Source organism: Meriones unguiculatus, chromosome 2 (genome assembly GCF_030254825.1).
Source record: "Meriones unguiculatus strain TT.TT164.6M chromosome 2, Bangor_MerUng_6.1, whole genome shotgun sequence".
Taxonomy (NCBI): Eukaryota; Metazoa; Chordata; class Mammalia; order Rodentia; family Muridae; genus Meriones; species Meriones unguiculatus.
The window spans coordinates 101,905,680-101,931,670 of NC_083350.1; the positions used below are offsets into that span (position 1 = coordinate 101,905,680).

The 25,991-nt window shown below is 39.4% G+C and overlaps 1 protein-coding gene across 7 annotated transcripts in view; it reads right to left on the bottom strand.

Moving 5' to 3' along the window:
* Vezt (vezatin, adherens junctions transmembrane protein) overlaps positions 1–25,991 on the bottom strand; it is a 69,596-nt gene that overhangs the window by 16,919 nt on the left and 26,686 nt on the right. For 4 of the 7 annotated variants that reach the window (XM_060377934.1, XM_021647836.2, XM_021647835.2 and 1 more), the window contains exons 4-9: positions 23,254–23,426; positions 19,677–19,952; positions 16,207–16,356; positions 12,600–12,747; positions 5,096–5,427; positions 1,730–1,923 (exon numbers count right to left, since the gene is read on the bottom strand). In XM_060377934.1, coding sequence (XP_060233917.1) covers positions 1,730–1,923; positions 5,096–5,427; positions 12,600–12,747; positions 16,207–16,356; positions 19,677–19,952; positions 23,254–23,426 — 1,273 coding nt within the window. The remainder of the gene's footprint in view (positions 1–1,729; positions 1,924–5,095; positions 5,428–12,599; positions 12,748–16,206; positions 16,357–19,676; positions 19,953–23,253; positions 23,427–25,991) is intronic. The other 3 variants (XM_021647837.2, XM_021647840.2, XM_021647839.2) reach the window with 1 other exon arrangement.

Here is a 25,991-nt window from a genome sequence, read left to right on the forward strand (position 1 = left end):
ACTCTAGCCTATCAGGTCTTATCAGGACTGTCTTTCATGGTCTTCCTCTTTGGCCTGGTATGGTTGCTCAGAGGGAGGTGATCAAAGAGCCAGTCACTAAGTTCATGTTAGAGACAGCTCCTGTTCCCCTTACTAGGAAGCCCATTTGGAGACTGAGCTGCCATGGGCTACATCTGTGCAGGAGTTCTAGGTTATTTCTATAAATGGTCCTTGTTTGGATTATCAGAATCAGAAAAGACCCCCAGGCCCAGATATTTTGGTTCTGTTGTTCTCCTTGTGGAGCTTTAGACCCTTCCAGGTCTTTCTATCTCCCCCTTCTTTCATATGATTCCCTGCACTCTGCCCAAAGTTTGGCTATGAGGCTCAGTATCCACTTTAAAACCCTGAAGAGTAGAGTCTTTCAGAAGCCCTCTGTAGTAGGCTCCTGTCTTGTTCCTTGTTTTCACCTTCTTCCGATATCTATCCCATTTGCCTTTCTGAATGAGGATTGAGCATCTTACCCAGGGTTCTCTTTTTTGCTTAGCTACTGAGCAACAAAAAACAAGGAAATCATGAAATTTGCAGGCAAATGGTGGGAACTAGAAAAGATCATCCTGAGTGAGGTATCCCAGAAGCAGAAAGACACACGTTATATACTCACTTATAAGTGGATATTAGAATTAATTATTTTTAACAATAAAAACTCAGTGTATAAGTCTAGTTAACCTTGTAATAAAGACCCATGGGAAGAATATGGTATTGGCTTGTAGCACAAGGTAAAAAACTTAATATACTAACCATTTCAAGTAAATTTAATGGTATAGAACCAAAAATGAGATCTGAGTTTAAAAATGGCAGGTTAGGGGGAAAAAAATCAGCATTGTATTGTAGCCTGTGAAACAAAACGATCTGATCTAAGACCATTAGACAGTGATGCTTATTATAAATTCACAGAGCCATTAACTATGTCCTTTGTATATTATGTCTTAATAACAGAAGTATTTTACCTTAAAAAGAAATCTCACTACCTATCTCATGACCATCATTTTTTTAGGGAGATCACTAGGGATTGAGCTATATTCCACTGAGCTATATTGACTATCAAACTTGTTGGGTTTTGTTACTGTTTATTTTGTCTTGAGACGAGTTTTGTTAGGTAGCCCAAGTTCTTTTCAACAAGGCAGTCCTTCTTTCTTAGCCTTCCAAATGCTAGAATTACAGGCACAAACTACTACAGATAGATACACCCATTCTTTTTATTTATTTATTTATTTATTTAGAGACAAGGTCTCCCTATTAGTCCTGGCTGTCCTGGAGCTCACTATATAGACCAGGATAGTCTCAAGCTCACAGAGCTCCTCCTGCCTCTGCTTCCCTAGATCTGCATCCCTAGTGCTGAGATTAAAGTTGTGCACCAACACATCCAACTTCAAAGAGTTCTTTTATTACTCAACCTGTGTTTCTGGAAGTTCTGGCAGTAGAAAATACTATCAACATTTCTCCCTTCATTTCAGTTTTTATAAAAGGAGAGAGGATACACATTCAAATCATTATGTATTTTATATTAAAACAGAGTCAAGATGTTGAATTCAGTGTCAATTTGTACATATATCCAACTCTTCTTTATAATAAACTAAGAACTTTTAGGAAACCAGTTCCATCCTGTCACCAGGCAGGCCACAGAACAGAATCCCAGCAGGACAGAATGAGCATATCTGATAAGTGTATGCTGAAAGTAAGCCAGAGGTACCTTTTTTATCTGTGTTCCTTCGTAGCAGTTTATCCACTTGAGAAATGGCTTCTTCCCAGCAACTGTTGCTGGCCTGAACGTGGGGCTCAATCAGTTTTAATTTCTGTTCTAGTATTGGATAAGCCTCTGATAGCTGCTCTTGTGTTTCTTTAGTACAAACGAGCTTTTCAAGTTCATCTTCAAGAATTATTACTCTGTGCAATACAGAAAATCAGAAACAGATTTTTAAAATATAAAATGGAAATTTTATTATTTAAGAGGAGTATTTTTAAGAAATTAAGCCTACAAAAATAAAACAATTCTACAGACAAGTGGTGGTAATAGCTGTTCAGCAGTGTGTATGTATTTGCTACCACTGAATTGTAGACTTAAAAATGATCAAGCAGGGCTGGAGATGGAGCTCAGTGACCGAGTACTTGCTTAAGCAACCTAATATACCCACTGAAACAAATAACAATTTATAAGGAGTATTATGTAATTTATTCAACAAGTATCAAGTATTACATACTACACAATTTCTTTCTTTTTTTTTTTTTTGGCTTTTGAAACAGATTTTCTTTCTGGCTGTCCTGGAACTTTCTCTCTGGACAAGGCTAGCTTTGCACTCAGAGATCTATCTCCCTGCCCCTGACTCCCAAGTGTTGGGATAAAAAGCATGTGCTACCACTGCCCAGCTACTAGACAATTTCTGACCTAAAAGAATAAATTAAGCCATTTCCTACTGTTAAGAAATTAACAACCAGGAAAATTATATATTTTTTCAATATTTTAAAAATATTTTAATTTTTCCCATGCATAGTCCTGTGGTGAGGCACTGAGAATGAGAACAACAAATGGCCAAGGCACAGAAACAAAAATCAAAAAGGTTTCAAAATAAGAAGCAGAACATCATAGGTAATGCTTTTAAAAGTGGAATCTTCCAATCCCAGCACTCGGGAGGCCTGAGCAACAGAGCATGAGTTCACAGATAACTTGGGATTCATAGCAGGGTCCTGCCTCAAACCAACCAACTCACCAATAACCAACCACTCCACCTACTCACACAGGAGGAAGGTGTCCTACAACAGCAGAATAGAAAAAAAAATTACACTGATTTGTACTCGTATACTTGCTAGATAAAATCCTAGAGTAAAAGAACCACATAGGGAACATTCTGTTTTAAAGGAGAACCACACGTTTCTCACGCACGATCCCCAATTGCTGCCTCTTGTGTGTAGCGATGTATCCACGCCCACTCAGCGTGGCATTCTTTCCTCCTTAATCGACCTTAATCTAAGGTATTCCAGTGTGCCTGGCATATTTCTGATTCTGGTACTCCAGATTTTTGGGAGACTTGATTTTGGCTAATATAACATTTCCACTAAAGTCTCATTTTCCTCTGTATGATAATGACTCTTGTCAACTTGATTAAAGCTAGAGTGAGTGAACTAAGAGGCAGATCCTCAGGTCTGTGAGGGCATTTACGGGAAGAATTAAATGAAGGGAGAAGCCTCGAGGAAAAGCAGTGTTTTGCTTGCTGCTTTTGCTCCTTGCTGACGATCTACCCTGTTGCTGCTGCTACTCTTTGCTGGCATGAGCCAGCTTGTGTGGCCTTGTGATGTGGACTCACAAGCAGCGGCTCTTCAGAAATAACTCAGACCTTCAGAACCAGGCTGGGACTGCTAAGACACCCAGCTTTGCAGACAGAGCAGCTACCAGGTTCTCAGCTTCCGGGACACAGACACTGCTGTCGCACCACCCAGGCCCTACTGCGTAAGCCGATCTACAAAAACTCTGCTTTTTCAAAAACAACTGTTTGTAGATTGATTGATCTTACATGTATCTTTTGCCTGCAGGTATGTCTCGGACCACATGTGCCTGGTGCCTGCAGAGGAGGGTGCTGGATCTCCTGAGCTGGAATTATTGATGAAAACTTCTCATAACTTATATTCATGGGGCTGGAGAGACGACTCGGTGGCTTCAGTATTAGTGCTCTTTTAGAGTATGGGGGCTTGGTTCTCAGTATCCATTTCTGGCAGTTCATAACCATTTGGAATTCCAGCTCTAGAGTATCCAACACCCTCTTCTGGCCTCTGTTGGCACCTGAATATAAGTGCATAGACACATACATAATTAATAAATCTTAATACATATTATGGATACCACAATATAACAAATTATATATATATATTATCCTGTCAGCCCTGTTGTTCTAGAGAACCTTCAGATAATCTAACCTTTGCTCCCCACACGCATAGACATGGCCTGTTGTCCATGTCGCTTGCCATGAATTGGTTAGTATTCATCTACTATCTTTGAATGGTACAGCAAGATCACCAGGATACCCTCACCTCAGCTTCTTCTCTTTTCCTATTCCTAGTAGATCTTGTCCTCCTTCATCTGACTTACATTAACCCTTTGACTTTACTGAGTAGTCCAGTCCTTTTGCACACTTTCTTATCTTACATCTCATTTATGAATTTCCCTTTCCACTTCTTGGCTGATACCCTGGGTTAGCTAAGTTTATCAAGTGCAATCTTATCAGTCCAGTAAATCCCAATGACCTTCTTGATTGCCAGCACAAGAACTTAGCCATTTGCTCCAGCCCTCCTACACTATGACTATTTCACATTAATTGAAAAAGAAAATTGAGTGGGAATGACTACATTCAGATGTTATACTTTGGCTCAACTCTCTCTTTCTGTCTTTTTAGAGTCAGAGTCTCTCTATGTAGCTCTGGTTGTACTGGGACTCTCTCTATAGACTAGACTGACTGTGAGCTCATAGAGAGCCACCTGCCTTTGTCTCCTCGGATCAAAGGCATCCACCACTAGGCCTGGCTTATTCAATTTTTAAATGTGAAAATTTCCATTTAGAAATAGATGAGAAAAATACAACTGATGAAAGCACAGCAAAGCAGAAGATATAAAATGTTGACACTACCTTATACTGAGGCCAAAAAGTTTATTCTGTGCTATAGAAATATTTCCAAACCTGATGTGATGTATTTAGAAAGTATCAAAGTATTGCCCTTTAGGCAGATACAGCAATGCCTCTCATAATGCTATAGAGTGTTGACAGGTATTTCTCTTAGACCGTGGCTTCCAGTTTTAACCTTAAGAGGGTTAAAAAGATGCTCATTTTTGATAACCCTCTCCATTTTATATCTCAAAGATCAGGAACATCAAGCCAGGGGGAAAAATGCAAATGATTTCCTTAAACTTACAGCGTTTACAAATTATTGTTTCTTTAATAGCTCACACCTAAAAACCATTCTTCATGCTCCATTTTGTTTCTTCTTTCTAATGAGGACACAAGAGACAGCCAAAATGGAAGGAGAATGGCGCTTGCTTGCCACTGTGCTTCCTTTCACAGTTCTACACTTACTCGTTGAGTAGCGCCTTCAGGTGGAGCTGTAAGCTGCGTACCGCCGTGTGCACGTTATTCAGCTCTCGCGACTTCTGCTGAGTTCTGGGTAAGCGCTGGGGTGCTGACTGGTGCTGAGTTTCAAAGTACCGGAAGAACTCATAGCTGCGCTTTAGCTCTTCCAAGCAGGCGGAATGAGCGTGAGGTAGACCTTGAGTCACATCGGACAGAATACGATGAGGCAAGAGTGCTGCAGTAAGCAAGGGCCCCGAGGGCGAATTGGCTGTGGAAAGCAACAGGGCCAAGCGTCTGAAGAACTCTGAACTCTGTGCCACCCAGAGTTGGAACAAAACCTGAGAGAGGGGGGAGAAGGAAGTGGGGAAGGAGAGCGGAAACATACTGATCAATTAAAATACTGTCAATGTTCAAAACAAACTACAAATTTATTTACATTCTGATTTTAACTTTTCACATTACCATAAATAATGATTAAACTGAACTTGAACTAACTCTAAAATTAGCCAAGGACACTCTACCAAATTATGCAGTCATAATCATATGATGATTTAGGATTCTAATACAGAAGCCAAACACATATATGTAATTTAGCACAGTTCTATCCTAGATAGAAATGGCCTAAGAATGGAGGAAGGGCTAAAGAGATGACCCAGTGTTCTTCCAAAGGACCTGGGTTCAATACCCACTACCCACAACTCACAACTAACTGCTTGTAACTCGAGCTCCAGAGGAACCCGATTTCAAGTGGTATACACAGACACATATAATTTAAAACAATAAAATAAAGCCAGGTATGGTGGCACATGCCTATAATCCCAATACTCAGGAGGCAGTGGCAGGCAGATCTGCTGAGTTTGAGGCCAGACTGTTTTATACACTGAGTTTCAAGACAGTCAGGGAAATACATAGAGGACGCTGTCTACAAATTTTCTTCAGGCTGATGAGATGGCTCAGCGGGTAAAGGCACTATGAATGACCGTTTGAATTTTATCTCCAATACTCAACATGGTGCAAGGAGAGAACTCCTACGAGTTGCCCTCTGACCTCCACAGAAACACTACGGGTATGTGTAGACTCATACACAAACATCAACAATTTGAGGCTGAAAGGAAATGAAGCAATAGATGCTCTAAACAAAAATTGGTGGTATATTGTGCCCATGATTACAGTGGATAGGAAGAAGGTCCCTAGAGATGCTGGACACTCCCTGTATCCCTTCACTCACACTGAAACTATATTTCTCAGCTTCCCTTTCAGCTCTCCTGCTAAGTATTGCCTGCTATATCTGAGAAAGAAGGAGCCAATAAAACTATTGGCGTGTTAAAAAAAAAAATTGAGGCTGCCAAGATGGCCCAGCAGTTACCAGCAGCTGTTGCTTGCACAGCACCCAGATTGGATTCCGCTCCCAGCACCCATATGACAGGCAGCTTACAACCATATAAAATTTCAGGTGACCCTGGAACAGAGGCACTGCACACATGTGGTACAAAGACATGCAGGCAAAACATCCACACAGATTTAAAAAAGTAAATTTGGGGTTCAAGCCTGCTGAGGTAGTTCACACCTTTAATTCCAACACACAGGAGACAGAGGCAAATGGATCTCTACAAGTTCCAGCCTAGTTAAGCCTACACATGAGACTCTATCTCAAGAAACAGAAAAGAAAAAAAAATGGGATTCAAAATGAGTCTACTACTTTGTCCTAAGAATTAGCAGGTCTGCTATGAAAATTGTAAACCTATTTTTTTTAAAAGATTAACTTAAAAAAATTATGTGTGTACATGTGCTTTTGCGTGTGGGTATTGCACATGAGAGTGTAAGTGGCTACAGAGTCCAGAAGAGGGTATCAGATCCCCTGGAGTTGGACTTGGGTCCTCAGCAAGAGCATTATGAGTTCTTAACTACTGAGCTACCTCTCCAGTCTCTGTGAACCTGAGAGACAGAACAGAGACAACTAAGAATCTCCCCAGACCCAGTCCTAATGGCAGGGGCAGCAGCCCAGAGCAAACACATAGGGAAGAACACTCCAGCACAACAAGAGCATACAGCAGACAGATCAGACTATTTCAGACAGTTTAGACTCCAATTATTTACATCCTTGAAAATGGACATTCTTGAGATTACTTTATTAAATAAATTTCAAATGATGATTTCATGTGGTGCTACACACACACACACACACACACACATAAATAAAGGGGAAAGAAAAGAAAGCAATAAAGGGGAAGGCCAGGAAGGGCTCTGAAAGTTTAATCTGGAAGTAGTGGTCCATGAAGGAAGAGGATGCTCTGAAGCAGTATTTGTAGGTACATGTAGCTACTGTGGCAGTAGCATCATGACACAAAGAACAGCAAGGGCAGTGTGGTTGGGACCAGCTTAAAAGGAGGGGGTATGTATATTATACAATTCTGGATTTTATTGAGCACAAGAGTAAAATGACTTATGCTTTATTTTAACAGGCTCCTTCCAGCTGCTGAGATTTCAAGAATGGGAGAGTAGATGTTAGACGTTAGCAAGATGACCCAAGTTCATGGTCCCTGAACCACAGAATTCAGTGGTAGTAAAGGTGGGTAGCAGCAATACTCTGAACAGATGGTTGACAGGAGAATAGTACCTATTACAATGAAATTCCCTGAAGGGTTAGTACTTGAGAGAAGGGCATTCACAGGGGTAATGTGAGTCAAGTGTTTTGAAAAAGAAGCAGCTGGCACCCAACTGATGCCTTAAGAAAGACTGACTTATGGCTGAATTTCCGTCACCTCATCTAGTTACCAAAGCTCAGAGACAGACTTTTTTCCTGTTTAATTCTTTGGAGAAGGTACACATTCTTTTCTGCTTGCTCTTTTAGATAAGCTGCTTTGGTCAACGGAATACCCAAAGTTAATGGCTGAGTAGTAAATTTTGATTTTAAATACTTCATGGCATCTGGATTAACTTCTTAAATCAGAAAATATAGCACTCTATGATAACAACAGCAATAACAATAGTTAAACACTTAAAGAATTCAGGTGTGGTGCCATATACTTGTTGTGCTGGTTACTCAGCAGACAAGAGTATTACTGAAGATCATGAGTTCAAAACTAGCAGAATATACTAAGACCCTGCCTCAAAAACAAGCAAGCAAGCAAACAAAATACCACAACAAAAACTTAAGAGGAAAAAAGGTCTTTTACTCCTTCTAGAGAGTAATACACTATACTAGGGATTATTTATGTTTGAGATATAAATCTATGTGTGTACATATACATATAGTTCAAATAAAGTCATCACCTTGGGCTGATAGTAAACTCCTTCAACCCTAGAGCCAGAGAGTTGCTGGCCAGGGAAGCTCAAGAACCTTCCAAAACAATATAGACTATTGTTGCTGCCCTTCATCACCTCCCCAAGGCTGAAGGCTAAGCACCTACAGCAGGAGGCACCATGCACTTTGAACGCAGGAACCAGAGACTCCTCACTGGATCTGACCTAAAAGCCTGCTCTCTGAAGGTCAGCTTTCATAGTAAAGGAAGATGCTATGCAAGCTTCTAAAGGAGGAAAACAACCAGTAGTCCTACTCAACTGTAATATCTGTGAACCACAACGACAGTCAGCATGGTATGGTAATCTTAAGATGCAATAATAGCACTTACATCTTGGTGGTAACCAATATCTCTCTCCTTGGAGTTAAGGTCCGCTCAAGAGGAGGGATATTATGCCTGGTACTGGAAACCTACCATCCATGCAGGGCTACTGAGGATCTGAGAGAAGGACCTACTCCTGTCACTTTACTAAACCAGCGTAATTTCTATCTTCATTCTAAATATCTACCCTTACACTCACAGCCAAGTGCAGCTCTTACCTCTCCTTGCCTCTCCTTGCCACAGAAGACCAGCACAGAAAGTTTCAGCTGGCCAAAATATAAAGAACAACTGCCCATGGGGTGCCAAGCCCCAGATGATGTATTTATAACATAACTCCTGTACCCAAAGTTCACTGAAGAGGGGACAGAAAGGTTCTAAGACTCAGAGTCCTAGAAAAGCTGCAATGAGATTATGTCTCCTAGAAATGACAGGGAAGCTTTCACCCATGTTACCTTAGCAATATGGCTGCTTAAACAAGACATGAAGAAGTATAACACTGGAAGACTTAGTAATATGAAAGGGGAAATCTCATGGGGCCCTACCCTTAGACAAAGAACTACAGGAATCTAAGAAATGCCAAGAGCAAGACCAGTAGTCTGCTCAGGGATGAGCCCCCTAGCTGGTTATATGGTACTCTGTGGTCTGCACTAAAGTCATATACATACAAGTAACACTAAATGGGCTGAGCAGGAGATAGTTATATATTTATCATTTACACACACACTACAATTAACAACTAAAGAAAAGATGCACATTACAATAACAATTAAAAAAAAGAGGCCATGATTTGGAGGTGAAGCAAGGAGGGTGTTAGGAAGGAGGAAAGGGAAGGAGAAAATTATGCAATTACATTTTAATTAAAAAAAACAGAAAACAAATAAAAAGCTACCTCAAAAAAGAAATTCAGTGAAACATCTTGATAACTAAATAAAAATATCAAAATTACTTCTCCTAGTCCTTAAAGAATAGCAATGAGGGACAAAGAAAAGGATGGCAATATGGCTCAGTGGTAGGAAACACTTGCCGTTCTTGTAGAAGACCTGGTTTTTATTTCCAGTACCACTTATAAGCCACCATGTGGTGCTGGGAATCAAAGTTAAGTCAGGTTCTGGGGGTCCTGACACCGTCTTCTGACTTCTGCGGACATAAATATGGTGTGCAGATACACATATGGACAAAAAATTCATATACATAAAGTAAAATTAAAAAGAAAGGAAGACATATAGCCTGTGAGCTTTAAATATCTACATCTAACAAACAAAAGCAATGACTGTTTTTAAGGACCCATTAAATGGCCAGCTCTGCTTTAGACATTCTGCAAGTCTTCTCATTTAATCTAACACTTTAAAGCAGTTGTGGTTTTAATAGTTTCCTTTTTTTTTTTTTTAAAAAAAAAATAAGTTTAAAGAATAGTTTATTGGAGGCCAAATTAAAGTTAGGGTTAAAATACAAATTATTCTTTCAAAAAAGACTTTTTTTTTTTTTTTTTTTTTTTTTTTTTTTTTTTAGTATAAAATAGAAGGATGATCATGAGAATTACTCTGGAAATTGGAAATTGCTTAAAGTCCCTTGAGCTCGGTGAGTACTATTAGTATTTTTTCCTATTCTTTTCCCCTTTCTATAAACAGACTGCCAGTTCTTTTTTTTGGAACCATACACCTGAGTATTGCAGAAGAAGCAGACATTGTTCCAAAGTCTTTGTAAGCAAAGTTATAGCTGCTGTACAAAGGTTTACTATGCTGGTCTACCATAACCTATGCAGCCATTCCTTTATTCCACCATAGTTCTCACCTGCAAAAAAAATCCTGTATTTGCCAGGTAGGTGCCTGGAGTAGAGCACACTTAGGCAGTGTTCACCCCTACACAAAGTCACTAAGTAACCTGGCACATAGGCTTGATAGACTTAGGATGCCTTAAGAAAGATTTGTGGAATTGGAAAAGCACAAATCACTTGTAAGCGGCTCTAAAGTATGTCAAACTGCATTGTCAAACAAATAACTTAAAAAAAAAATCAGGGAAAAATTGTTGCAATCACCCACATAAGATGCTAAGTGGGTAGAGTGGTGTGTGTCTACAATCCAGCTACTTGGAGGATGAGGAGGAACTTCCAGTTCAAGGCCAGCTTAGGCAACAGAGCTGTCAGAGAAAGAGAGAGGGTGGGGGAAAGAGGGAAAAGTGGGAATATGATGATAATGACAGTGGCTAAGGTAGGGCAAGGATAAGAGGAGGATAAGAACAGTACTCCATTTTCTAGAATCAGAAAATGTATATAGATTAGAAAATGTAAAAGTAAAAGATAAACATGCCAACACAAAATCTATCTTGGTAAGTAAGATGCCAACATCTAAACTGGTCTGCACGGTAATCAAGGGAAGTTTCAAAGAAGAGAAACAAGTATCGTCATACAGCTCGCTAAACTAAAGGGAATATAAGGCATTTGGACTGACTTCTTAAAAACCTTCTGGAACCTGACTCACGTGTGCCTTTGTTGTTGTTTAGAGTTTTTTGAAACAGAGCCACGCTATGTATGCAATCAGGCTGGCCTTCAACTGTGATCCTTCTGCATCAGCCTCTTGAGTGCTGGGCAACAGGTGGGTTGTTTATGGCTTTTATAACTTGTGTTAAATTATTTTTCACACTATTTATTTTCTTTAATATGCTTCTATGGCCACAGCCACGCTATCGTGGTGCATGTATTTAATCCTAACCCTCAGGAGGCAGAGGCGGGCATATCCCTGAGTTCGAGGCCAGCTTGCTCTACAGATCGCCAGGACAGCTAGGGCTATATAGCAGAGAAACTCAGTTTCAAAAAACCAAAACCCAAACCAACCAACCAACCAACCAACCAACCAACCAACCAACCAACCAACGAAATCCCTGCTATGGCCATCAAGAAAGAAGTTCACTAAGTGTTTTTAGTGTAAGTCACCACTGATGCTACAGTGCTAAGGTATAATTTGGTTTCAGCATACTATTGGTGTATCTAATTATATCCTCAGATTAGTAAGAGTGAGATTTCTGGGATAAAGGCTATACACCTTTGTGAAGACTTGAATTCACCAGTCAGGCTAATACTGTTATCACTTGTATATGAGCGTTCTTTGAATCTTCATTGATAATGATTACTATCAACTTTCTTTGTAAAATGTCTTAGTATTTCTATTTACTTTTCTTTCAATATTATGGTTAAAAATTCTATTGCACTGAATGAGTTTGTTCTCCTGTTCTGTGAATGACCAGTCCATGTATCTTGCCTAGCATCTGTATGTTCTTTTTGTTTGCTTGACTGTATTTGCAGTGCTGGGGATGGACCCCAGAGCCTCGTGTATACTAGGGCATGCGATCTATCACTGGCCTGAACTCCTACCCTTGCATGCTTTGGCTACCATAGTACTTTTCATTCGGAAAGAATTCAAGTTATTATAATTTTACTTTATGCTATTTAAAATATATGCTTTTTGAAGTTTGAAATCTCATTTTTATATTGGCAATTATATTCTTTCATGTGGCTGTTTCTTGTGAAGAAATTATTTCCTAAGGTATGAAGAAAAGTTGGGGGGATTCTATGAAGGAAAATGTACATATTAAGCACTTTACCCAGGTTTGTTGAGACAGACTCATGCAGGCTTCCTATCAAGCAATTCATATTTCTAAACGTACTTGATGTCATTCTTAAAGTAAGAGCACTGACACCAAAACACAGGCCCTCTTCACTTAATCTGTATGATCTCTCAGTCTGTCTCTCAAAGGCAGGGTCATAACATGTAAGGCACGGAAACAATGGCATGGAGCAACATGGAAGGCGAACAGGAGCAGTGCTGGTGCTGCACAGCCCGGGCACAGCCCGCGCGTGCTCCTCAGTCCCTCCTCTCAAATGGGCTGCATACCTTCAAGGCTGGCAGGCTGAAGCCATCTGTCAGGTTATGAGCTTCCTCTTCGGATATCTGTTCTTCACTGAGTCCAAGCCCCAGCTCCTTAAAAGGTACCACACAGATGTAGTTGGTGACATTGTCACTCTCAGAGTTCAGGGGGTAGGTTAAATTAGGTTAAGGCAATCAACAATACCTTTTCACTAACACATTTCAGATAGCCAAAAGCATCCAAAACTATGGTTGCTGACTTCATTCTGAACTTAGACTGAAGATTGTTCTAAAGCACACGAAGCAAAACTCTAGCATTTTTTTTTAGGTCAAGGATCCTGTGTCCAGCCACACTATTTGGCCTCGGCACTCTTACTGACTCTCCATTACACTGCTGGACGGTACACAGGAATGGCACACAGGGATTCCTTGAAGTGACATATTTCATACACCTGGTGGCTTTTCAGATAGGTATGCACATCCTTGATACCCTGGGCAGTTTCGTGGACATTCCTAAAGTGAACATCAAGTTCTGTACCTCTGATTTTTCTAATTTTGTGGGGTGTTCTGGGCTAAAAGGGTAGTGAACCATTTTCACAAATGCCTTACAGGAAGCTCCATACACTTAAAAAATCTTAAATAGAAGTATTTTTAGAATCACATTTATTTGGGTAGAAGCATGATATGGAGGTCAGAAGACAACTGTAGGAATTGATGATCTCCTTCTTCCATGTGGTCCCACAGAGCAAACTCAGGTCTTCAGGCTTGGTGGCAAGTGCCTGTACTCATTCAGCCATTCCACAGACCCAGCCAATTCAATTCTTGATGTGGACCCTATCTGCTCCCTTCTAGCATTTACACACTTGAACATATTTCAATAATCTTTGGACTTAGTCCTAGACTAAATTTATAACATTCTATTAAATATTTCTCTATAATATTGGCCTGTAGTTTGTTTTTTTATTCATTTTCACTTTATGTGTATTAGTGCTGTACCTACATGTATGTCTCTGCACCATGTGCCTACAAAGCCCTTGGAGGCTAGACAAGGGTGCCAGATCATCTGGACCTAGTGGCACAGATGGTTGTGGCCATGTGGGTGTTGGGAAGCAGAATGCTGGTCCTCTGGAAAAGCAGCCAGAGCTCTTAACTGCTAAGCCACCTTCCCAGGCCCTGAGCTGTAATTTTTATTCTTTGTAATATGTCATGTTTTGATGCCAAGATTATCACAAGTAAAATGATAGCAGAGGGGTTCCTACCCCTATGGTTTAGAGTTTTTACTCTTGAGACAGGATCTCATTGTGTAGCACAGGCTGGCCACAAACTCTTTATCTTCTTGTCTCTGTTTCTGGACTACATGCAATGCTGGGATTATAGTCATGACACACAAACACAATGGTCCTCCTCACTGTTGTTTTAAACTGTTGCATATTTTCCATTCTTTCTATGAAGCTAGGTATACTTTTTTTTTTTCAAATGAAATATTTTAAAATCACATTTCAATTTCTTCAAGCTTTTAATTCTTTTTTGGGGTCAGTTTTGGGGATCTGCATTTTGATAAGCAGTGAACAAATTTTTCCCTCTATTTCCAAAATTGCAATCATGGAATTGAACAAACTAGGTCTATTAAAGTTTCTTGGACACCCACGGTTACATTATGTTCTCATTAATAATATTGCATATTTTATCGCTTACTTTGGTCAGCTATACTGGGTTTTACTTGTCTGTTCTTCTCAAATAAATGAATGGTGTATTCTTTTTATTTTAACTTCCTGAAGTTTCTGGTCTAGAAAATACAATCTGGCCTCTGCCCACCTCTTACTCCAAACCCCAACATACCATTCACTAGTCTAGATGATCTTCTTTCTATACTTTAATCCCCCTCTACCACAAAGCCTTTCTACTTTCTGGTCCATCTAAATATACACTTCTCTTAGATCTTTTTCATCACTCAGGTGTTAGTTTCAGTGCCAGCTCCTCAAAGGGGTGTCCTACCACCCAGTGAATGTAATACCCAGTAACTGTTTTCTCTACCTTATATCCATGGACCTCCTCCTTTACGGTAATCATATCTGCAAATCTTAACTGTGCATTTTTATTATCTTATCTATTAGAAAGCAAGCTTCATTGGAACAAGGGTCACTTGTTTACTGCAAGGTCCTCAGTATTGAGAAAAGTTGACTGGTATGAGCAATTTGCCTCATTCTCCCTACTCTAAATTTATGCTCCATGGGGTAGAGACTGTATTTACACATAAAACAACATATAGCTAGTGACTAGCACAGTGTCTAAAATCATGTTTAAGAAATTCTCATGAATGACTAGCTACTTGGAGTTCACAAGCCACTATCAAATCTTCTTTCCATATTCTTTTGTTTGTTTTTTTCCCAGACAGAGTTCTCTGTGTAGCCCTGTCTGTCTTACTCTATAGACCAGTCTGACCCAGAACTCAGAGATCCACCTGCCTCTGCTGGGATTAAAGGCATGTGCCAGCATGCCCGACTCTTTCCCTGTACTTTTGCTTCCTGCTGTGTATAGTGCACTCATAGTCTCATGATCAACTCCTATTCATTCTTTGAGGGACAGTTCCCAGGAAAGTCTTCTTTAATCCATTAGGGCAGGTACACTGTCCTACTATGTTGGAAGATACACTGAGCATTTATATTGTATTATGAATGCTGGTTTCTTTATTGATTACACTCAAGAGCTCTCAGAAGTGGCAGCACATGTTTTTGCTCTCTTTAACACTGGAAGAGTGTTTGACACATAGCTGGCAGACATTGTAAGCAGTGAAGAAAGTAGATGGGCAAATTTTAATGAGAATTCAATTGTTTTCCCTTCATTTACAAAGAGATAATATAGTGTAGCTATATATAGTACATATTTACATATATATTACATGTTTTAAATTATAAGTTACTTAACTTTTTTTTTTGGTTTTCATAAAGTAGAGGTAAAAAGTTATCAAGGAAGGTTTGTGTAAAGCATTAAGTACTAGAACATAATACATATATAAACACAAAACATTATCTTGATCAGTATCCAGCAAACTGAAGGTAGAGAGTAGTTTTTTAGCCTTCTATTTACCCATGGTTTAATATATTTATGAATCTTAATTTATTAATCATGGAATTACTACCATTTTAAAGATGAGGAGAGTAATGCAAAGGGAAATTAAGAAACTAGTTTAAATTAACTAGAGTCACCTATTCAGTAAGAAAGTGATATAGCCAAATTTGAACTTGGGCAATCCAGCAATAGAGTCTTTTTGAAAGGGGAAGGATTCCCTGTTGCCACATTATTGACATGTCAGGACACAAATTTGTCACATTAGCTCATTTTCTTAAAGTGTCTCATGTAACAAAGTCAAGCTCTTTGACATCTTTCTTTGAATGTCAAGAGAGAGACTTTGAGAATATCCCCCCTGTAGCAATGATCCACACATAGGCAGAACTTCTTCTGTCTGTCACTGTCATCCCCCCTGCAATGCACTTCCAGATTTAAAACACAAGTGAAGAGAGAAATCAGATTTGGAATAGGCAATCTGAATTTACAGTTCACTCCCAGGATGCAAGTGTAACATATACTTTGGGCTTTGGGAACATCGTTAGCCTCACAGGAGACAAAAGGATATTTCTTCAGCATGTACAGGGTAGCTAGCCTTGTGGCTTGAACGTTGGCTCTTACAGTCCTGTAGACAGCTTTCCGCAGGCCGGTGAGATGCTGGCTGGGACACTGTGCAGCCTTATGAAATGAGCAAGCAGCACTGACCCTGTCAAGCAAACTTGAAAAGTAAAATGTGATACAACTGTACAGGTGTCCTAAAGTTTGCGTTTCCTAAAGCCACAATTCTATTAAAATTAAAAATAATTTCTTTCTTAAAATTATTATAAATATCTCAAATCAAGTGTCACCTCCTTTTTCTTGATGCATACAAAAACACTAAAATACACAAACAAAACATAAGGCAACAACTGAAAGTTTTAAAATCTCATGGAATATTTAGTCAAATATACATAAAATGAATTTTAATTGCGATAGAATAGAAATGAGGATTATTTAATTAAATTTATGGCTTTCTACATAAAGATACTCTACCTGGCAAAATATACTACAGAAGAACTACTTTACAGGTTTCAAAACCAGCATCTAGAAGGTTATTTGAAGGGTTTAATAATCCATACTTTCACATGCTTTTACATTATGTATGCATTTACATTATGTTCAGTACGCACTTATTTGGTGACATGTACAGAGCAATGAACTATGATATATAGATTTATTCTGTACGTTCATGAACGTGGGGGAACGTTACTTACCCACCTGCTGCCACTGGCACTTACCTACTCATAATGAAGTAGGGGACGCAGGAAGGTAACAGGACCAGTGGCCAGCAGGGGAATGCAAGTAGAAAGGCAAAGTAAGGATTACTGTGTGCCAGGCCAGATGCTCTCACATTTCATGGGCTTTCCTTAGGCCAATGGAAAGCGTTGGCAACAATGGCATGGAATGTGTTTCTTTATGGCTGAGGGTAAGCAGGGTTAAATGCTGCAGTTATTCTAACCAGTAACTTCCTCCAATAGCAAGACAAAAGCATTTGTAAACCTTCTTCATGAAACCACTAATCTATAAAACAGAAATTGAAATAGAATTTTCACAAAGTAAAACCAAACTAAAATATATGGATAAAAGATAGACAGACTCAGTTTTAAGTAATGGAACACACACACACACACACACACACACACACACACACACAAAACGGAAACATTGAGGCACACCATTACTGATTTCAGTGTGAAGCTGAAGGGTTTGTGCTCTGCTGAATCAACTTTACACACTGAAATATTTCTAAGATGTCATGAGGCAAGGTTTGTTATCCCTTGTGACTTTTCAGTCTACTGTCCAGTTAGATGGAGACCATGAAGTGATGTCTTCCAATACTTCTTTTTATCCACCTGCCACCTGGATGGTACAAAAGCGTAACCAGGGGGTGAATCATGCTTAATGGCCTAATTTACCTTTTCATGTTAATTCCATGGATATGGGTAAAAGTCAGAAAACTGACAAGAGTCATAGCATCTTGTATACATGTCTAAGCACTGGTTGGGCTCAGAGGCACTCATCACTCAGGCCTCTCAATAAAAGGCTGTGTAAGTCAACAATGAAAGGAGATATTACTTAATTTAAGTGTGACTTTTTAAAGTTTTAAAATTTGACAACCAACTTAAAATTTGCTAACTACTGGTAACAACTGGATCTAATTCAATGGAAGGACAAAATCATCACATACAGAATTGCTTTGCACCAAGCAGCAAATGCCATAAAATTCTTCAATATTATTGTGATGGTTTGAGTAAAAATGACTCCCATAGGCCCATAGGGAGCAGCCCTACTAGGAGGTGTGGCCTTGTTGGAATGGGTGTGGGTTTGTTGGAGGAGGTGTGTTCCTCGGGCAGACTTTCAAGTCTCAGAAGCTCAAGCTAGGCCTAGTATGGCATTCACTTCTGCTGCCTCTGGATCAACATGTAACCACGTCTGCCTGTGTGGTTCCATGTTTCCTGCCATGATGATAATGGACTAAACCTCTAGAAGTGTGAGCCAGCCCCAGTGCAATGTTTTCCTTTATAAGAGTTGCTCTGGTCATGGTGCCTCTTCACAGCAATAAAACCCTAACTAAGACAATCATCTGTACTGTCAGGATTGTTATAGGGAGCACACGGGCACGGTGACTGCTACAGATTGCTCCACTTCTCTACTCCATCATTTTCCAGACAGAGCTTTAGGGCAAGATGAAGTAGTAACCTAGAGCACAGCAAAGAGAACAGCAAAGGCTACAGGCAGGATCTCCCTCCTGATTCACTGTACTCCAGCCTCAAATAATTAAAAACAGTAATTGTTCACTGCATACTCATTTTTTGCCAATTAAAAATGCAACAGAAAAATGTTACATGGTGGAAAGGGGACAAGAGAGGTGACAAGAGGTCAATATGATTGAAATATATTATGTACATGCATGAAATTGCCAAAACAAAACTCATTATATAATTAATATGTGTTAATTAAGACATTTAAAAATTACATGAACTATTACATATAGCACAGTCTAACTGCCATCTGTGAACATTTAGTGGGTAGCTTCATGTACTGGAAATGGGCTTTGAAAGGCAGAAGCAATGGATATGAATAATTGCTCTATGAACACCTTCAGTTGTATGCAAAAATGATTAGCACAGCACACAGAACATAGCTTGTTCCTAATGAGTGCAACCCCTGCCCTCTGTGTGTGGTATGTGGTGTAAGCACACGAATATAGGTGCCATTGTATTCAGAAGACTAGGTGCCCTGCACTTTCATGAACTGCTTTATTCTCTTGAGACAGGGTTTGTCATTGAATCTAGAGCTAGGCTTGTGGCCAGTAAGGCTCAGCAATGCTCCAGTCCCTGCTCCTCTATAGCACTGGGGTTACATGTGGCCATATATGGCTTTTTACCTAGGTGCAGGGGACGTGAACAAGTCATCATGTTTGCACAAGTGTTCTTACCTGCTGCGCCACCACCCTAGTCCTGCAGCTCCCCTTCCAGTAAGTATCCAGTATATCCTGACGGCTAGACCGCTAACTATTTAGTTTCCCATGGGAATGTACAGCATTATTAGCATGATATCATGAAAGTTCTAGTGCAACAGCAGCTGCTAATAGTTACCCAGGAAGCATTATTATTATTTAGATTTTAAAGTGAACTCAGGGCAGATACATCTACCATCTAAACTGGGCAACGAGGTCTTCTGATAAGGAATAAAGGAGGCAAACATTTATTGGGCAGTTTGGCAAATGAAGTTTAGTGTTAAAACTATCATTATCTCATACAGTCACACAGTAATAGGCCAAAGCAACTATGATTTGCAAAACATTTTTTACAAAACATGAATCCAAGTAGAAAAGCAGAACCCTATTATACAGCCATCTAGCATATCCCTTCACTCATGAACTATGTGGATGTCTCCTGCCATAACTGTAACACAAAAATAAAAACAGATGACATTCTCCCTAAAGTAAACAGCAGAACAGAATCATTTAAAAAGTAAGGTGAGAAGTGAACTCACAGAGTAAATCCCCTGGAAATGACTTCAGTTTCTTGAATGAGACGTAGAGATTTTCTTACAAGGTTAGTGAAGGCTCGGCTATTTGCTGCCATATCTTCCAAACGGACCCTATATTTTTTCAGAGTCATTTGCAGTTTGGCTGTCCTCCATAATTTCAAAACTCGTATGATCAAGTAAATAAATAGAATTACTCCCCATACCAGCCAGGAAGATACAATCCACCAAGTGGGAAGCATGATGAGCAAACTAATGAAGGCAAATAGCATTGAGACATCCCTATGAACACAGAAATGAAGAAACATGGCCATCAGACAAGGAAAAAAAGAGGTCATTTACTTGAATTAATAAAGACAATGATATATTTCAGTTTATTAAAACAAAATGCTAGCTTCTTTGTGAAACAATACTTTTAAAATGTGACATGTGATAGGGTGATGTGGGATAGTTTTAAACATCTAGCATATTAGATAGTGTTGCCTAGGTTAAAATCTGAGCTGGTGAATTTAGGTAGAGGACTCTGGAAAGATATGTTTTCTACAACTGTTTGAGGAAGTATGATATCTAATTATAGATTTAAAAGTCTAACTTTATAGATTTAAAAGTAAAAATAGTATCTTAGGGGTATTTTGAGTTTGTTTTACCTAAAGTCATTTGCACAAAAACATGTTTTACATAGAAGCAATTCTATGCCTTACTTGCAGGCATGATGGTGCATACCTGCAATCCAAGCACTTAGGAGGCTGGATAGAATAAAGCCTTGTCTCAAAAAAGATCAAAGTCAAAACAACAACAATAAAACACAGTTGGTAACTGAATAGTCATCTAATTTAATAATCATCACTAACTTGAAAAAACATTCTTGCCACAGATCATGAAATAGACAAGCTTTGCACTTCTGCATTACATAAATGGAAATAAAGGTATACATGAAATTGTATTTGGGTTGATTGTAAATCTAACAGATTAAAATATTTCTCCTAAGCAGTGAAAACTTTGGCGAAATGTTTATACATAAAACAAGAAAACAGGGTAATCCATCTAAGGATATGTGAAGACAGCATCAGCTAGAATTGGGAGTAACAGTCATATCAAACAAAATCACGTGAGAGTGCTTCTTATGCATTGCATGTGGCTTTGTCCCTTCCTCACTTTATACCTTACTTTTTGAAACAGGGTCTTTTTACAGCTCATCATCTTGACTACACTGACTGGCCATCATGGCCTCAGGGTCTGCTCATCTCCTCCTACGCACTGCTAGGAGGTGCATACAACCACAGCTGGTTTTCAGACTGTCATGTGGGTGCCAGAAATCTGAGTTTAGGCACTAATGCTTGTGTGGCAAGCACTTTACCCTTTGAGCCATCTCCCAGTCTGAGGAGTACTTCTTAGTAAATGTTAGCTCTAACTTCTTTCAGAATCCACTGCTTTTAAAGACAATTAATTTACTATCCTAGTAAAATCGTAAATTAAAATCACATCATTTAGTTGCACATAGTTACAGCTGTGGTGGTTTAATGAGAATGGGCTCCATAGGCTCATATATTTGAGTGGTTAGTCAGCAGGGAGTGGAAATGTTGAGAAGAATTATTAGGAAGTGTGGCCTTGTTGAAGTGGGTGTGGCCTTGTTGAAGTAGGTGTGGCCTTGTTGAAGACTATGGCCTTGTTGAAGGAAGTATGTCACTGGGGGTGGGCTTTGAGGTTTCTCTTTTCTCTCTGCCTGTTGCCTGTGGATCAGGATGTAAAGCTCTCAGCTACTGCTCCAGCCCCATACCTGTTTCTGGCTATGATGATAATAGACTAACCCTCTAAAACTGTAAGCAAGGTCCCAACTACATGCATTCTTTTGTGAGTTGCCTTGGTCATGCTGTTTCCTCAGCAATAGAGCAGTAATTAAGACAACAGCAAACTTGAAAAGCATTTATGAAATCTCATCATTTCTCAGCCCATAACCTTTATGGATTAGACACCATTATGGCTTTTACTGAAAACCTGTGTATGCACATGTCTACGTGTATGCGTGGGATGGCAGAGGTCAACTTTAGTGTCATTCTTCAGGTGCCACCCACCTTGTTTGTTGTTGTTATTGTTTGTTTTTCAGAGACAGGGTCTCTCTATGTAGCCCTAGCTGGCATGGTACTTGCTCTATTGACCAGGCTGGCCTCAAACTCACAAAGATCCACCTGCCTCTGCCTCCTGAGTGCTTGGATTATAGGCATGCACCATCACAATCAGCCCATTTTGGTTTTTGTTTTTAATCCTTCCATATTTGTTAGGCTGGGCTATGCAGCGAGCCCCAGGGGGCTCCTGTCTTTGTCTCTCCAGCACTGGTATTATAAGCATACACTACCATAGCAACCTTTTTTAGAAAATGTGGTGGGTTCCGGAATTGAACTCAGGTCATCATGTTTGCATGGTGAACATTTAGCAAATGAGCTATCTCTCAAGCCCTATAAATGCTTAGCATTTAGAGTTCATTCTTTTCAGACTTTAAATTCATTTATTTATATAAATATTTATAAAATATGCATATTAGTATCTATTGTTGTAGGTCTTTTGGTTTTCACTGTGTTGTTCAGGACGGTCTTGAACTTTTCGGCTCAAGCAAGCATCTTAGTAGCCTAGACTATAACTACACTTGTGGGAATCCAGGTACATACCACCATGCCAGGCAAATTCTTCTACTTTGAATAGAAAAATGTTTATTTCCTTATGATGGTATTTCAGTGACTGCTGGCTTGGAAACACTTGGCTATCCAGTACAATGTAACAGGACAGATAAATTCAGATCACAGAACAGTGAATAGAGCTACTTCTGGACCTTGAACAGTTTGGGCAGTAACTACATTCTTTGATTCATTCTTCTCTGTCAAACATAATGAATGAATACAGGGCATCAACAATTCCTATACATATATGAACATTCATAAGATCTTTTAGTATTTATTATTTCTTTTTTGGAAAAAACTATTTCAAGACATATTATGACCTAGGACTTTTGCATTAGAGCTAAATATTTTCATCAGCTGAAATGTTGCAGGATTGTTCTTGTTTGACTGTTTCTTTTCTTTTGAGAAAGAGTCTTTGCTATATTGCCCAGGCTGGCCTCTAACTCCTGGGATCCTATGATCTTCCTGCCTCAGCTTTCCAAGTAAACTTTAGAATAGTTCAAGTCATTAGTTATGTTATCTGTTTTGATTTCTTCTCAGTCAATATATCAATAATTGATGCTTTATCTCCATGGTTCAACCTTTAGTATTTCTGGAACACAGCTATGATATTAACTGGCTAGAGCTGATATGTACACTGCATTGTTACACTGACATTTTGAGACATTTATCCCTGATAGTGAGCTGCTAAATAAAGAACTAATTTTACTTAGTTGGATAAATACACGATAACTTTTTTCTAGCACTGTTTAATTTTTGTTTTGTTTTTAGCTCTGGCATATCACTGTATCTGTTATAATTCTAAACATATAGGCTATTTCTAAGGCCTTTACAATAGAGAATATGATAGATTTCTTCTGCCAATACTCTATATGTATGTAGTCAAAAGAGAAAGGTTTTCTGGACAGTACCAAATATTAGGGATTGCCAGGGAGCAGAGTGTTGGAAGGTGTCCATTTTCTTGTTGAGGTTGCCCTGCAGACAGGATGCTGGGATCAAGCAGCTCAATTAGCTCCACATCCTCTTGTAGCAGGACTTCCTGTTGCAGGATGGTATACAGTGAGTCCAGTCGAAATCCGGTGTCCTTGCCATCAAAATACAGGAAGAGAGGTATTAATACATATGTAATGCTGCATTAAATCCTAAATTCAATATTAGTTCCAGTTACAGGTATTTATTTTCAAAGTAGAATCCAGGAAGAAACAACAATTCAATCTCTCCTTAGTGTGATACCTGTGGTTTTATTTTCACTGTAAATATAAAACATGAGGTGGGTAGCCAGTCATGGGGGCACATGCCTTTAATCCCAGCACTCTGGAGGCAGAGGTGGATCAGTGTGAGTTCAAGGCCAGCCTGGTCTACAAAGCAAGTCCAGGACAGCCAAGGCTACACAGAGAAACCCAGTCTCAAAAATAAATAAATAAAAAAATAAATAAGATTGAGGTGGACATTATTAAGCTACAGATGTGAAAAATAAATTTTTGGTAATGAGATGCAAAGTAATTACAGATTAATAAGCTTAGTCACTTGTGCCTTCTTAATTAAATTACTGGTATGCAATGTGAAAAATATAATACACATAGAAAATATAATACAAAAGATGCTGACTCTGGATACTGTAACAACTGAACCAGTGTGGTGATTTGAACGAGACTGGCTTCCATAAGCTCACATGTTTGAGTACGTGGTCTCTAGTTGGTGGGGTTGTTTGGGAAGGATTAAGATGTGTAACCTTGGGGGCTGGAAAGATGGCTCAGTGCCTAAGAACACTGCCTATTCTTCCAGAGGTCCTGAGTTCAATTCCCAGCAACCACATAATGACTCACAGCCATTTATTCTAGGATCTGTTGAGGCTCAAGGCTTGGAGCGACTTAGAGCTGGGACAACTTCCGCTGACATGACGGTGAAAGTAGTCAGGCAGATGGTGTGGGGGTTGCAGAGGGCGCATGGCCTGACGTTTGGGAGCCTGCCTGGAGACCAACAACCAATGGCAGGCTTGGAGATGGTGTGGAGGAACCGCACCTCTCAACCCCTCTGCCTGAACCCCTGTCCTCACCAACGGGTTAGACCCTTGGGAGGAGGACCAATAGGCCTCAGCATACCAGAATTTACTTTTAGCTAACTATAACGTAGCACTCAAGGTCATTTGTATAGCTGTGAGCTCTGTATTACTGCTGGATACTAGGTAAACTGGTCGTGTTTAATAAGCCTGAAAGCCAAGACTTAAGTACCCTGGCCTGGATCTTGGCTCTATAACTTAAGCAAGTTAGTAATATCCCAGTGCCAATTTCCTCATCTGCAAGGAGAGTAACAACAGTACATACTTTATAGGATTAAATAAGTTGACATTTGCAGGGCAATGGTGGTACACATCTTTATTCCCTGCACTCGGGAGACAGGGGCAGGTGGATCTTTGTGAATTTGAAGCCAGGCTCGTCTACAGAGTGAGTTCCTGGACAGCCATGGCTACACAGAGAAACCCTGCCCTAAAAAACCAACCAACCAACCAACCAACCAACCAACCAATCAACCAACCAAATACATGTTGACATTTGTAAAGCAAAAAGAAGAGTTTTTATAGAAAGTATAAAGTTACCACATATGAAATAATTCAAGAGCCAAAAAACCCACCCCAAACAAAAAACAACATGTTATGTTTAGGCAGCATAACATAAATTGTACCAACAAAAGCACAGATAATTGTTACTAAGCTGTTGAGTGAAATAAGATCCAATAGGCTGAAGTATTCAGCAAAGCTAGAATCACCTACTGAAAATATTGCCACAGATTGAGAGAAAATAGGAAAGAATTCCACCACAGAAGAACAGCACAAATAAAAACCCTAAGGATAAAGGATTTGAAAGGCTGGATTCATGGATAAAAATATCAATGGCAAAGCTGGCAAGGGAGGTTAGGGTTAAATTGTGCAGATTAAGTGCTGAAGTGATTGCTAAGTTGATGGGTAACAGAGTAATTTTAGTTTATAAAAAAGATCAATACTCAAGCTAGAGAAGTCATATGTTTTATTGGAAACAGGACTTTGGACCCAAAAAATCTGGGTTCAAATTCTCCCTCTATCATTTCCTTGCTGAACATTCTTTGACAATTCACTTAGTAAGTTACTAGGCCAAGCTATCTAAACCTTGGTTTTCACTTACTGGTATAATAGATCAAATCTTATATGTGTCACTTGAGTTTTTGACCTTAGCCATTCTGATGGGTGTAAGGTGAAATCTCAGGGTCATTTTGATTTGTATCTCTCTGATGGCTAAGGACATTGAGCATCTCCTTAAGTGTTTCTCTGCCATTCTATATTCCTCTACAGAGAATTCTCTGTTTAGCTCCATACCCCATTTTTTAACTGGATTGGTTGATTTATTGCTTTTTAACTTCTTTAGTTCTTTATATATTCTGGATATCAGCCCTCTGTCAGATAGAGGGTTGGTGAAGATCCTTTCCCAGTCTGTAAGCTGTTGTTTTGTTCTGATGACAGAGTCTTTTGCTTTACAGAAGCTTTTCAGTTTTATGAGGTCCCATTTATTGATTGTTGCTCTTAGAGCCCGTGCTGTTGGTGTTCTGTTAAGATAAAAAACTCAAGTGACAACACATACTAGAGAGGTTGTGGAGAAAGGGGAATCCTCCTCCATTG